Source organism: Amblyraja radiata, chromosome 3 (genome assembly GCF_010909765.2).
Source record: "Amblyraja radiata isolate CabotCenter1 chromosome 3, sAmbRad1.1.pri, whole genome shotgun sequence".
NCBI classification, from domain to species: Eukaryota; Metazoa; Chordata; class Chondrichthyes; order Rajiformes; family Rajidae; genus Amblyraja; species Amblyraja radiata.
Window position 1 is genome coordinate 101,360,451 of NC_045958.1, and position 13,504 is coordinate 101,373,954.

Sequence of the window (13,504 nt, forward strand, 5' to 3'; positions counted from 1 at the left end):
TGGATACTGAGGTTGGATTGCTGGCGAACACCATGCATGCCAGGCATCTGCTGTTGGTGATGTATCTCACCCTGCCCAGGGTCGCTGGGGAGAACGTGTTGATCTGGCCGGCAGAAGGAAGCCACTGGATTAACTTGAAGTCCATAATTGCCAGGTTGATGGCGAGGGGCCACGATGTCACAGTGGTCGTGAATTCAGCCTCGCTGTTTGTAAACAACTCCGAGTCCTCGCCCATGAAGTTGGAAGTGTTCCAAGTGCCGTTTACACACGAGACCACGGAGGCCTTTTTGAACAACTGGCTGGACGTCTCCCTTTACCAGGCACCGCACTTGTCCTATTGGGGCAGGTACAGGGTGTTTTCGGCGCTGATGGCCAAGGGGGCGGAGCTGGGCATGCAGGTGTGCGACGGGATACTGAAGAACGAGGAGCTGGTGCAGAGACTACGGGAGGCCAAGTTCAAGGTCCTGCTCTCTGACCCAGTGCAGGTGTGCGGGGATCTCCTGGCTTTGAAGCTTGGGGTTCCCCTCGTCTTCACCCTGCGGTTCTCCCCGGGCTTTGCGGTGGAGAGACACTGCGGGCAGATGCCAGCCCCGCCCTCCTATGTCCCAGTCATTATGTCAGAGTTGTCCGACAAGATGTCCTTCGTCGAGAGGTCTCAGAATCTGCTCTACTCCTTCATGTACGACTGGGTGTTCCTGCGGACCTGGAGAGATTGGGATGCTTATTACAGCGAGGCTTCCGGTAGGTGGTTTGGCTCATTCCACTGTGTGAGCAGCACACGTTTGGTTTTCATTCTTAATTTAGTTTAGAGATAAAGCGTGGAAACAGGCCCTTCGGCCCACCGAGTCTACGCCGTCCAGCGATCAACCGTTCGCACTAGTTCTCCGTCCCCGCACTTTCTCACCCATTCCATCCCTTGCACGTTGGCGGCAACTTGTAGAGGCCAATTAATCTTCAAGCCTGAAGGACGTAAAGTGCTGGAGAAACTCAGCAGGCCAGGCAGCATCTCAGGAGAACATGGGGAGGTCCGAAGAAGGGTCTCGACCCGAAGCGTCACCTATCCATGTCTTCCAGAGATGCTGTCTGACCTGCTGGGCTGCTCCTGCAGTTCTACAGCCGACAAACCTACACGTCCATGCAATGTGGGAGGAAACCGGAGCACTCGAAGAAAACCCACGCAGGTTCACAGGGAAATAGACAAAAAAAAAGCAAGAGTAACTCAACGGGTGAGGCAACATCTCTGGAGAGAAGGAATGGGCGACGTTTCGGGTCGAGATCCTTCACAGACTGAATAAGGATCACGACCTGAAACGTCAACCATTCCTTCTCTCCAGAGATGTTGCCTGCCCCGCCTAGTTACTCCAGCATTTTGTGTCTACGGTGTAGACCACCAGCATCTGCATTTCCTTCCTACACAAGTCACAGATAGAACGTACAGACAGCACCCGAGGTCGGGATCGAACCTGTGTATCTGGCGCTGTGAGGCAGCAGCATTGCCGCTGCACCACTGTGCCGCCCAGACAGGGACCCCGAGGGTCAAGCTCACGCAGTCGCTCCTTGAAAAGCACAGGCGGATTGGGCATAGTGAAGAAGGCATTCGCATGCTGCCTTTGTCGGCTGCGATGTTGAGTATAAGAGAGGATTGTCACGTTGCAGTTGGTCAAAACATTGCTCAGGTTGCACCCGGTGTATAGCGCCCACTGCTCACAAACCACAGGTCGGACGTGGTGGACATAGAAAGAGTGCAGAAGTCTGCTATTCTACATTTTCCTTCAGCTGCACCGCTTTTCATCTCTTACACTTCCATACCTCTAACTCCCTCGCACCCGACTCTCAGTCCGAAGAAGGGTCTCGACCCGGAACGTCACCCGTTCCTTCTCTCCAGAGATGCTGCCTGTCCCGCTGAGTTACTCCAGCATTTTGCGTCTATCTTCGGTGTAACCCAGCATCTGCAGTTCCTTCCCCGCACGAGTGCAAAAGAAGATGTTGCCTGAAATGGAGGGATACATTTATATCAATTTATTTATTAAATATTAGATTAGCTGGCTGCATTCTTGTGGGAATGTAGGTGGCGGAGTTGCTTAAAAAGGTGGCATGTGATTGAATTTTTGGCATGAGTTATTTTAACCTAAATAATGACAGCCATCTCTACTAGAAAGTAGAATACAGTAGTAAAAGTATTAAAGGACTGACACTATTTTTAATGATATGAATGCACAAGATGCACTAACCTGCTTGTTTATCATTCAATTGAAATAATAGACACACGTATGCATGCAATAAAAAAGTTCTCAAACTTTAATATCTCTGGATAGTTAGGTGACATTTCATTTTAGTTTAATGTCACGTGTACCTTGAAAAGCTTTTTGTCGCATGCTAACCAGACAGCAGAAAGTCTGAAGAAGGGTCTCGACCAGAAACGTCGCCAATTCCTTCTCTCCATAGATGCTGCCTCACCTGCGGAGTTACTCCAACATGTTGTGTCTACCCCCAATACATTATTACAATCAATCCATTTGCAGTTAAATGGTTTCCCTCTCGCCTTAAACCTGTGCTCTCTTGTTCTTGATTCCATCGTGGGGGGAAAGATGTGTGCGTTCAACATCAATGCCAAATAATTACCATTTACTTGAAGGCATTGAGATCTTTTCCGTCATTAATAGCTGGATCAGCCTTAATTGAATGGGCCGAATGGCCTAATTCTGCTCCTAGAACTCAAGAACTTACGAATGGCACTGCAGAAATGCAAATACTTGTTTGTGTTGTCCACCAGTGCAAAATTTAGTTGAGTTTAGTTTAGAGTTTAGAGATACAGCGAGGAAACAGGCCCTTCGGTGCACTGAGCCCACGCCGACCAGCGATCCCTGCATATTAACAAAGAAACATAGAAACATAGAAAATAGGTGCAGGAGTAGGCCATTCGGCCATTCGAGCCATTCAATATGATCATGGCTGATCATCCAACTCAGCATCCTGTACCTGCCTTCTCTCCATACCCCCTGATCCCTTTAGCCACAAGGGCCACATCTAACTCCCTCTTAAATATAGCCAATGAACGGGCCTAATTAACACTATTTTACACACACTAGGGACAATTTGGAGTCTCGGAGCAAACCCATGCAGGTCACGGGGAGAACTTACAAACTCTGTTCAGACAACATCCGTAGTCAGGATCGAACTTCGGACTCTGGCTCTGAAAGCACTGTAAGGCAGCAACTCTACAACTGCGCCACCGTGCTGCCCATGTTGGAACTGTTTCAGTAACTTCCTTGGTGTGGAAGATTGCACGCACTCTTTGGATACAGGGGTTCTGGAATCAGTACAATCTCGTTTGTCAGAGGTGTTCCCCACTTGAAGTTTGTTTTTGTTTTAGATGCTTTTAGTTCCATTCTTTGAACAAACTTGTTCAGATTGTCTCTTCAAGTAACAGTCGTCTTTGGAAGATGTACTTAACATGGTCTTTAACAGTGAGCCAATCTGTCAATTCTCAATCATTTATAGGAGTCAAGATCCTTGAGTTTGGCGTGATTGCATTTATGTGCAGTATCTGATTTGAGTGGAGAGCATGCAAAACATAGCTTTTCACTATACCCTGGTACACTTGACAACTATAACCCTAAACCTGTTCTAGTCCGCTGCTTTTCCACTCTGGCGTTTTCATTTTTTTCTCCCCTCGTCCTTATATTTCTTAATCCAGTCCAGGACTTTTCATTTGCTTTCACTTTTTTATGCTGACCATTGAAGTTTGTGAGCTTCAGACTTCATAGAGATACAGTGTGGGAACAGGCCCTTTGTCCCACAAGTGCACGCTGACCAGCGATCAACCCGTACACTAGCACAGTACAGTATCCTACACAGAATCCAATTAACCTACACATCTGTACGTGTTAAGAGTGTGGGAAGAAACTGGATCACTCGGAAACTCCTTCTGCAGTTGTACAGAGCCCTAGTGAGACCACACCTGGTGTGCAGTTTTGGTCCCCTAATTTGAGGAAGGAAATCTTGCTATTGAGGGAGTACAGTAGGTTTACGAGGTTAATTCCCGGGATGGCGGGACTGTCATATGATGAAAGAATGGAGGGGCTGGGCTTGTATATTCTGGAGTTTAGAAGGATGGGATGGGATCTTATTGAAACATATAAGATTATTAAAGGTTTGGACACGCTAGAGGCAGGAAACATGTTCCCGATGTTGGGGGAGTCCAGAACCAGCAGCCACAGTTTAAGAATAAGGGGTAAGCCATTTAGAACGGAGATGAGGAAACACTTTTTCTCACAGAGAGTTGTGAGGTTGTGGAATTCTCTGCCTCAGAAGGCAGTGGAGGCCGGTTCTCCGGATACTTTCAAGAGAGAGTTAGATAGAGGTCTTAAAGATAGCGGAGTCAGGGGATATGGGGAGAAGGCAGGAACGGGGTACTGATTGTGAATGATCAGCCATGATCACATTGAATGGTGGTGCTGGCTTGAAGGGCCAAATGGCCTACTCCTGCACCTATTATCTATTGTCTATTGTCTAAAAACGCACGCGGTCACAGGGAGAACATACAAACTCCCGTGGTCAGGATCGAACCCGGGTCTCTGGTGCTGTAAGGCAGCAACTCTACCGCTGAGCCACTGTGAGCATTTGGAATGAATTGTTTCAGTTGTGCCTGAACACAGTCATTTGGGTGAGTGGCTGTTAAATTCCGTTGATTCGGAGGGGATTGTGATCCATCCCAGGCCGTTGCTGGTGAGCAAGATGCATATTAGACCTGTGCTGCCGGTGGTGTGTATCTCAGCATGGACAAGGTCAGCGGGGACAATGTGCTGATCTTGCCAGGGGAGGGCAGCCACTGGATTAACTTGAAACCCATCATTGACACTCTGCTGGCGAGGGGCCACAGTGTTACTGTAAGAAGGAACTGCAGATGCTGGCTTAAACCGAAGATGGACACAAAATGCTGGAGTAACTCAGCCGGACAGGCAGCATCTCTGGAGAGAAGGCATGGGTGACGTTTCGGGTCGCGACCCTTCTTCAGATTGGGTCTTCTTGAAGCCCTCCCCGCTCTCGACCCGGAAACATCACCCATTCCTTCTCTCCAGTATCACTGCTGTGGTTCATTCAACTGCACTTGACATCAACCACACTGAAAGGCCTTGCCACATGGGCGTCATTTGCGCGTCATTTATGCGACAGGCCGTTAGTGACTGGCGCCAAGTGCTCTTGAGGGCCCTGCTTCTTTTGAGAGTCATTTGCGATGTCGTTCGTACTTAGTCTGATCTCCGTGGCAAGGATTTTCCCAGTGAAAATCAAAGATACTGTGAAAATTTTTCAAAACTACGCGCACTTTATACCCGGGTGGTCACGTGGTGCGGCGCTCAAATGACTCGCAAATGGCGTGTTGACGGCGTACGGGCGGCGCATGGTTACCGACGTTGACGCACGGTGATGCTTAAGAAATTAGCATAGGGAATGTTCGTGCGTCACCGTGCGTAACCATGCATCACCACGCGCTACACATACGGCGTCAGTACATCAGTGTGTGCAAGGGACACGTCACGCAGGTGGCGCGCAAGGATTTTGAGCATTCCAAAGATTTTGAGCATTCCAAAGAAAAGGTTACCGCGCGTCACTGCATACGCCACTACGCCTCACCACCGCCATGCGGGCATCACAACGTGACAACCAATTTTTAGGATGGCGCGTAAATGGCTCGCAAATGACGCCCAAGTGGGACAGGCCCTTGAGCTTTCACCGGTAAACTTCCAAGTGTTTCAAGTGCCTTTTGCCAGCGTAGCATACGTTGAATTCAAGAGGGAGGCTTCTCATTCTGGATGCATGGGGAGCCTCACCTGTGTTATTGGGATGCTTACAGGAGGTTCTCATCGATCGTGACAAATGGAACTATTGACCCGAGGGGTCTGTGACCGGATCGTTAAGAACGACAAACTGGTGCAAAATTTGCGGGAATCGGAGCTCAAAGTCGTGCTCTCTGACCCCGTGCTTCGCTGCAGGGTTCTCCTGGCTCTGAATCTGGGAATTCCCTTTGTCTTCTCTCTGAGATTCCCCCGGGATTTGCAGTGGAATGACTCTGCGGACAGATCCCAGCCCCTCTCTCCTATCTCCCCACCGCACTGTCTGCGTTTTCTGATAAGATGTCTTTTACTGAGAGAATGCAAGACGTTCTTTACACCTTCCCGTATAGTTGGATACGTAAACAGTTCTGGTGTGACTGGGACTTGTACTACATCAAAGCTTTAGGTGAATTGTACACTGTGGCTCCTTCATACCAAGTTCCCTCAATGAGTTCCAGCAAAATCACAAAATATTCATTGTTAATGATTCTCATGGAAGAGAGACACAAAATGCTGGAGGAACTCAGCAGGTCGGACTGAAAGACTTTTCGGTCTGAAGAAGGGGCAGGACCCGAAACGTCACCCAGAGATGCTGCCTGTCCCGCTGAGTTACTCCAGCTTTTTGTGTCTATCTTCGGTTTGAACCAGCATCTGCAGTTCGTTCCTACACATTCGATCTCCATCTCTAGCGATTTCTCCTTTTTTCCCCCTGCTTTTTACATCTCTCCTTTAATTTTTAGTTTTGGTCACTTGAAAGAAACACAACAAGGTGGCTCCAGTAAACCAAGTCAAAAAGCAGGCTTCAATTTCAAAGGAAATCCAATTTGCCTAAAGCAAAAACAAATGCATTGGCAAGCGGAATCACACTTTGGTAGAATGGCAATGAGGAAAGTAACAGAGAAGGAAAGTTAATATTCACAATTGAAGATAACTTTTAGTAGTTACTTTGAATAATCTTCAAGTTTAGTTTAGTTTAGAGATACAGTGTGGAGTTTAGTTTAGAGATAAAGTCTCCGTGGATTGTCACCTTGTCGTGGTGGAGAAGCTTGTGTGGACCTGAGATCCTAAGAGTGATGCAGTCTGGAGCTATGCTCCTGCTAGGGCCACCCATGGCGGTAAGGTCGAGGGGGAGGTCTCTAACAAAGAGCAATCCAACCAAGACCTCAACGGTGCAACAGGTGGAGGACGATGGCTGACCTTAGTGGAGTGTCACAACGGCTGGGAAGGCGGATGAAGGCTGCAGCAGAAAAGGGTCTCCATGACACTGGATCCTGACCCAGATCTGTCAAGGACCATGGGGTGGCTGTCTGTGCACCAGTCTCCCTACGTTAAACAAAGACATGCACAAGCGTCCTCCATATGGGGAATAACACCCTGGAGACACCCATGGTCAGTCATGACCGAAGGGGGCCTAAGAAAACAGGCCCTTTGGCCCACCGAGTCTGCGTTGACTAGCGATCACCCGTTCACACTAGACATCTATGTTATCCCACCTTCTCGTCCACTCCTGACACATTAGAGGCAATTTGCAGAGGCCAATTAAAGTACAAGGACTCAAAGTGACAGCAGCCCAAACACTGCAATGCATTTAGTTGATTTCCTTTCGTTAAGAAATAGAAGGTGTAAATCATGAGCAGAACCTACACTTTGTTAAGTTAAACGGCAAAGCAAGAGAAGTTGTGCAAATGGAACAACAAAAAGTATTAATGAACAAAACAGCTGGTTGCAGAAAATACACTGAAACAGTGAATCAAAATCTCTTCTCGAAACGAGGCATGTTCAGGAAGTTCTGAGGGGCATTTGTCTTAAAGCCAAGGAAAACAATACTTCCAGCAACCAGGACACACACGACATCTGGGTGCACTGATACAGTGCCCCAGCCTGCATGGGAAGGGAACTAAATGAAGAGGCACTGATAGACAAAGTGCTGGAGTAATTCAGCGGGTCAGGCAGCAACTTGGAGGACATGGGTAGGCGAGATTTCGGGTCTTGATCCTCCTTCAGACTGAATGCGGGGGGCGGGGGGGGGGGGGGGGGGGGGGGGAGGGGCTCTTTTACCTGTCACCTACCTGAAATCCGTCGGCGTTGACGGCTTTAGAAGCTGATTTTAAAATGACTCCAGCGCTGAACGAGTCGGGCGATTTACAAAAAAAAATAGACAGAAGGCCCGTCGGAACGATTCTTCAGCAAAAGCTTGCAACCCAACCAAATATAATCCAGGACAAGGTAGGAAAAAAAACGCGTTTTAACTCTGCCCCCCTCCTCAAAGGCGCCAAAATCGCGCACACGGCCAGTGGCAGAATTGCAGCGCCGCTGAAGGTAAGTATTGTAACATACCTCCCCAAGGGACAACAAGTGTCCCATCATCCCATACAAATGCTGGGTCCCGACCCAAAATGTAATCTATCCATATTCTCCAGAGATGCTGCCTGACCAGCTGAGTTACTCCAGCACTCTGTGAAACCTCACCTATTCATGTTCTCTAGAGATGCTGCCTGACCTGCTGAGTTACTCCAGCACTCTGTGAAACGTCATCTATCCATGTTCTTCAGAGATGCTGCCTCACCCGCGGAGTTCCTCCAGCATTTTTGTCTACCTTCGATTTTCCAGTATCTGCAGTTCCTTCTTAACCACTAAGAATAACTTGGGTGGATTGATAAACGAGTGCTTTGAAAAAGACTGTGATCGTGACAGATGTGATAGTCACATTTAAAAGGAGAATTAGAAATAGAGATATGACCCACAGCAGGAGGCAACAAGTTGGCAGGATTCATCTTTGGAGCAGGCATGGAGCCAATGTGTCGTTTGGCTTCCTTGGTTGAGTCTTCATAGTAAGGTGTTCAACGGGAACACTTAGACCCTGAGCTGTGGAGAAAATTGTAATAATTATTAAGTTTTTCTGCAGACAATGCTACTCATATTTGGAATCTTGGAAGTAATCTATAGTACACATATTAATGAGTTCAAATTAATCCTGCTTGTTCTATTACTGTTTACATTAGGTGAACCAACAACGCTCTGTGAGACAATGGGCAAGGCGGACATTTGGCTGATTCGAACATATTGGGACTTTGAATTTCCTCGCCCATTTCTGCCCAATTTCGTATTTGTAGGAGGACTACACTGTCAACCAGCAAACCCGCTGCCTCAGGTAAGCCAGAGAAAAAGTCAAATCTTTACCATGTTAAATAAACCGAGCCGTAATAGTCAGACAGTCAGAATCTTTTTTCTCCTGGGTGGAAATGTCCAACACTAAAAAGCATAGCTACTAAGCAAGAGGTGGTAAGGTAAATGGAGATGTGCAGGGAGCAGAGCGGTGGGGGCTTGGAACACACTGCTTAGGGTGGTGGTGGAGGCAGGTACAATAGTGGTGTTTAAGAGGATTTTGGTTGGCCACATGAAAGTGCAGGGAATAGAGGGATGTATATCATGTACAGGCAGATGAGTTCAGTTTAACGGCATCATGTTCGGCACAAACATTGTGGGATGAAGGGCCCATTCCTGTCCTGTACTGTTCTATGTTTCCATGTTTTCTATAACATAAGATTAATGCAGTGCTTTTGTGTGGTTTCATAACCCTTCATTTTTAGTTATGTGTGATTCCTCTCCCAAAGTGCCTTTCTACATTTTAGTTTAGTTTAGAGATACAGCGTGGAAACTCTGGCCCACCGAGTACATGCCGACCATCAATCACCCGTTCACACCAGTTCTATGGTATCCCACTTTCTCATCCACACACTAGGGGCAATCTAGAGGCCAATTAACCTACCAACCTGCATGTCTTTGGGATGTGGGAGGAAACACGAAGCGCCCGGAGGAAACCCACGCGGTCACGGGGAGAATGTGCAAAGTCCACACTGACAGGATGGAACCCGGGTCTCTGGCAGCACCACTACCAGCTGCACCACTGTGCTGCCAATAATTATTTATTGAACTCTGGACTTTCTGTCTATTGTCTGTTGTTTATTGTCTATTGTCTGTTGTCTTGTCTATTGTCTGCTATCTGTTGTCTATTGTCTATCTATTGTCTATTGTCTGTTGTCTGTTGTCTATTGTCGGTTGTCTATTGTCTGTTGTCTGTTGTCTATTGTCTATTGTCTATTGTCTGTTGTCTGTTGTCTGTCTACCGTCTACTGTCTGTTGTCTATTGTCTGTTGTCTATTGTCTGCTATCTGTTGTCTATTGTCTATTATCTATTGTCTATTGTCTGTTGTCTATTGTCTATTGTCTGTTGTCTGTCTACCGTCTACTGTCTGTTGTCTATTGTCTGTTGTCTGTGTACTGTCTATTGTCTATTGTCTGTTGTCTATTGTCTATTGTCTATTGTCTGTTGTTTGTCTACCGTCTACTGTCTGTTGTCTGTTGTCTGTTGTCTATTGTCTATTGAACCAGGAATGGTCCCTTTGTTTGATGATCATGATGGAGTGAGCGATGTGTGAGGGGTAAGTCACAGATGGTGGTTTACGTTTCCACTGTTATTGATGGTCCACGACATCACATCGATGCCCAGTTATAAGATGCCAGGTCTGCACCAAGACTACCCATTTGGTACAATTGCAATTTAAAGTCAATAGACATAGAGTGATATATTGTGGAAACAGGCCCTTCGGCTCAACATGCCAACACTGGCCAACATGTCCCAACTACACTAGTCCCACCTGCCTGCGTTTGGTCCATTTCCCTCCAAACCTGTCCTATCCATGTACCTGTCTAACTGTTTCTTAAATGTTGTGATAGTCCCTCAACTGCATCCTCTGGCAGCTCGTTCCATACAACCACAGCCCTTTGTGTGAAAAAGTTACCCCTCAGATTCCTGTTAAATCCTTTCCCCTCAATCTTAAATCTATGTCCTCTGGTCCTCGATTCACCTACTCTGGGCAACAGACTCTGTGCATCCACTCGATCTATTCCTCTCATGATTTTATATACCCCTATAAGAGCAACCATCATCCTCCCTGTTCTATGGAAAGCAAACCTAGCCTATCCAGTCTCTCCTCACAACTGAAATAATCCATCCCAGATAAAATCCCGTCAATTTCCTCTGCACAAATCCTATATTTATTTCAATCAATTCCAATATATCTTCCAAAAAAGTTTTTCAAAAAACTACTCAGACATTACAAATTTTATATGGGATTACAAATCCGACAGAATACAAAGAGCACACCTTAGTAAACCAAAAGAGATGGGTGGTCTAGCGCTCCCTAACTTTATGTACTATAATTGGGCAGTAAATATTAAAAATATGATTCACCTGCTAGACAACTCTGCCCAGCAGGTGGATTGGATTGTAATGGAGAGAGAGGACTGCGCTCCGTGTAATACAGGAGCGACTCTCCTCTCATCAATGAATTTGAATAACAAAAATTATAATAAAAATCCAATGATACATAGTACAATTAGAACTTGGAAACAAATAAAACAGAATCTAAAATTAAGAAATCTATCTCTTTTAATGCCAATAGTCAATAACCCGTCGTTTAAACCCTCAATTATAGATAAATCATTTGCACAATGGGAAAGAATGGGAATCAAAACGCTCGGAGACTTGTATGAATTAGGAAAATTATTATCATTTCACCAATTACAACTGAAATATAATTTGAAAAATAATCAATATTTTAAATATCTTCAAATCCGTGACTATCTGAAAAAATACACAAAAGACTATCATAACATGCCCCCAGACTTATTGGATGAAGCCATGAAGACAAAGGCTGAATCAGCAAATCTAATATCATACTTATATAACATTATTTTGAATATAGAAATACCTACAACCGATGGTATTAGAAGAGACTGGGAACAAGAACTAGCTATAAAAATTTCAAAAGAGAGCTGGGATAAACACTTACTATATGTGCATAAATGCTCGATCAACGTACGACATATTCTAATCCAATATAAAACATTACATAGACTATATTATTCAAAAATTAAAATAAATAAACTTTTCCCCAATGTCTCACCCATTTGTGATAAATGTCAGTCACAAGAAGCTACCATAGCGCACTCTTTTGTTTTCTGTATAAAAATTCAAAAATTCTGGAACGAAATATTTGAAATCTTCACAAAATTATTTAAAATAAAACTTGTACCAAAAGCAGAATGGATAATTTTTGGAATATCGGAAGGTAACCCCGAATTAAATGTGTTTCAAAAGAACTTACTTAATTACGGGCTAATAATGGGAAAAAAGCTTATACTCAAATTTTGGAAAAATGCTCCAATACCAACAATAAAAATGTGGATTTCAAACATGTTCGAAACACTACACTTGGAAGAGATGAGACTCCTCCTAGCAGGCAAAGCAGACCACTTCCAAAAGACGTGGTCTGCATTTACGGAACTATTACAAGCATAAGGTGCAATAGTAATTTAAAATATAAATGGTACCAGGATCTGGTAACGGGCGGTATAAAATAAATTTTTAATAAAAACACGGTTGGTATATCCTTTTTTGCGGAGTTTTGTGTTACAATAGAGCGATTGTTTTTCCTTTTTTTTTTCTTTTTTTTTATTTCTAGGGTCTTATTTCCTTTCTTTACTTCCTTCTCTAATTTCTTCCCTAAGGGGCTTTCTTCTCCCAACACTTTCCTGCACCTTCACGACTCTTGCTGACTTTCCTTACTTCTTTTATTTCTACCTTTTTTAAAGCTCAAAAAACGATGTGGTACAACAAAATGTAATAAGATATATGTGATGTGTATTAATGTAATTTACTGTACTTCTAATTAAAAAAAAATTCCTCTGCACCCTCTCCAATGCAATTGCATCATACAACGTGAAGACTAGACTGGACACGTGGCCTCGCCAATGTTTGATACCATTTATAAAATTTCCAAATTTGAGGAAGGACATTCTTGCTATTGAGGGAATGCAGCGTAGTTCACAAGGTTAACTCCTGGGATGGCGGGACTGTTGAGAGAATGGAGCGGCTGGGCTTGTATACTCTGGAGTTTAGAAGGATGAGAGGGAATCTTATTGAAACATTATAAGATTATTAAGGGTTTGGATCAAAGATCTTATAGCGGAGGATCTTTGGTTTGGATAAGCTAGAGGCAGGAAATGTTCCCGATGTTGGGGGAGTCCAGAACCAGGGGCCACAGTTTAAGAATAAGGGGTAAGGAATTTAGAACGGAGATGAGGAAACACTTCTTCACCCAGAGAGTTGTGAGTCTGTGGAATTCTCTGCCTCAGGTGGAGGCCGGTTCTCTGAGTACTTTCAAGAGAGAGTTAGATAGGGCTCTTAAAGATAGCGGAGTCAGGGGATATGGGACAAGACAGTAACAAGGTACTGATTGTGGATGATCAGCCGTGATCAATTGAATGGCGGCTGGCTTGAAGGGCCGAGTGGCCTATTCCTGAACCTATTATCTATTGTCTATTGTTGTACCATAATCTTGTTCTTCTTTTATTCCAGGCTGAAGTTAATGAAGGATAAAGTGCCCCCTTTGCCACTTAATCTATCTCTGCTCCCACTTTCAGCGAACCTTGTGATTTTACACTGTGGTCCGTATGTGAGCCAGCTGTGATCATGGCTGATCATCCACAATCAGTAACCTGTTCCTGCCTTCTCCTCATATCCCTTGACTCCCCTATCTAGCTCTCTCGAAAGCATCCAGAGAATTGGCCTCGACTGCCTTCTGAGGCAAAGAATTCCCCAGACT

At 45.2% G+C, this 13,504-nt stretch overlaps 1 protein-coding gene across 9 annotated transcripts in view; it reads left to right on the plus strand.

Moving 5' to 3' along the window:
* The window catches only part of LOC116971339 (UDP-glucuronosyltransferase 2A1-like), a 70,471-nt gene that overhangs the window by 48,465 nt on the left and 8,502 nt on the right, over positions 1-13,504 (plus strand). For 6 of the 9 annotated variants that reach the window (XM_033018435.1, XM_033018438.1, XM_033018441.1 and 3 more), the window contains exon 2: positions 8,837-8,985. In XM_033018435.1, coding sequence (XP_032874326.1) covers positions 8,837-8,985 — 149 coding nt within the window. Of the gene's footprint in view, positions 1-108; positions 742-8,836; positions 8,986-13,504 lie in introns of all 9 variants that reach the window. The other 3 variants (XM_033018443.1, XM_033018442.1, XM_033018440.1) reach the window with 3 other exon arrangements.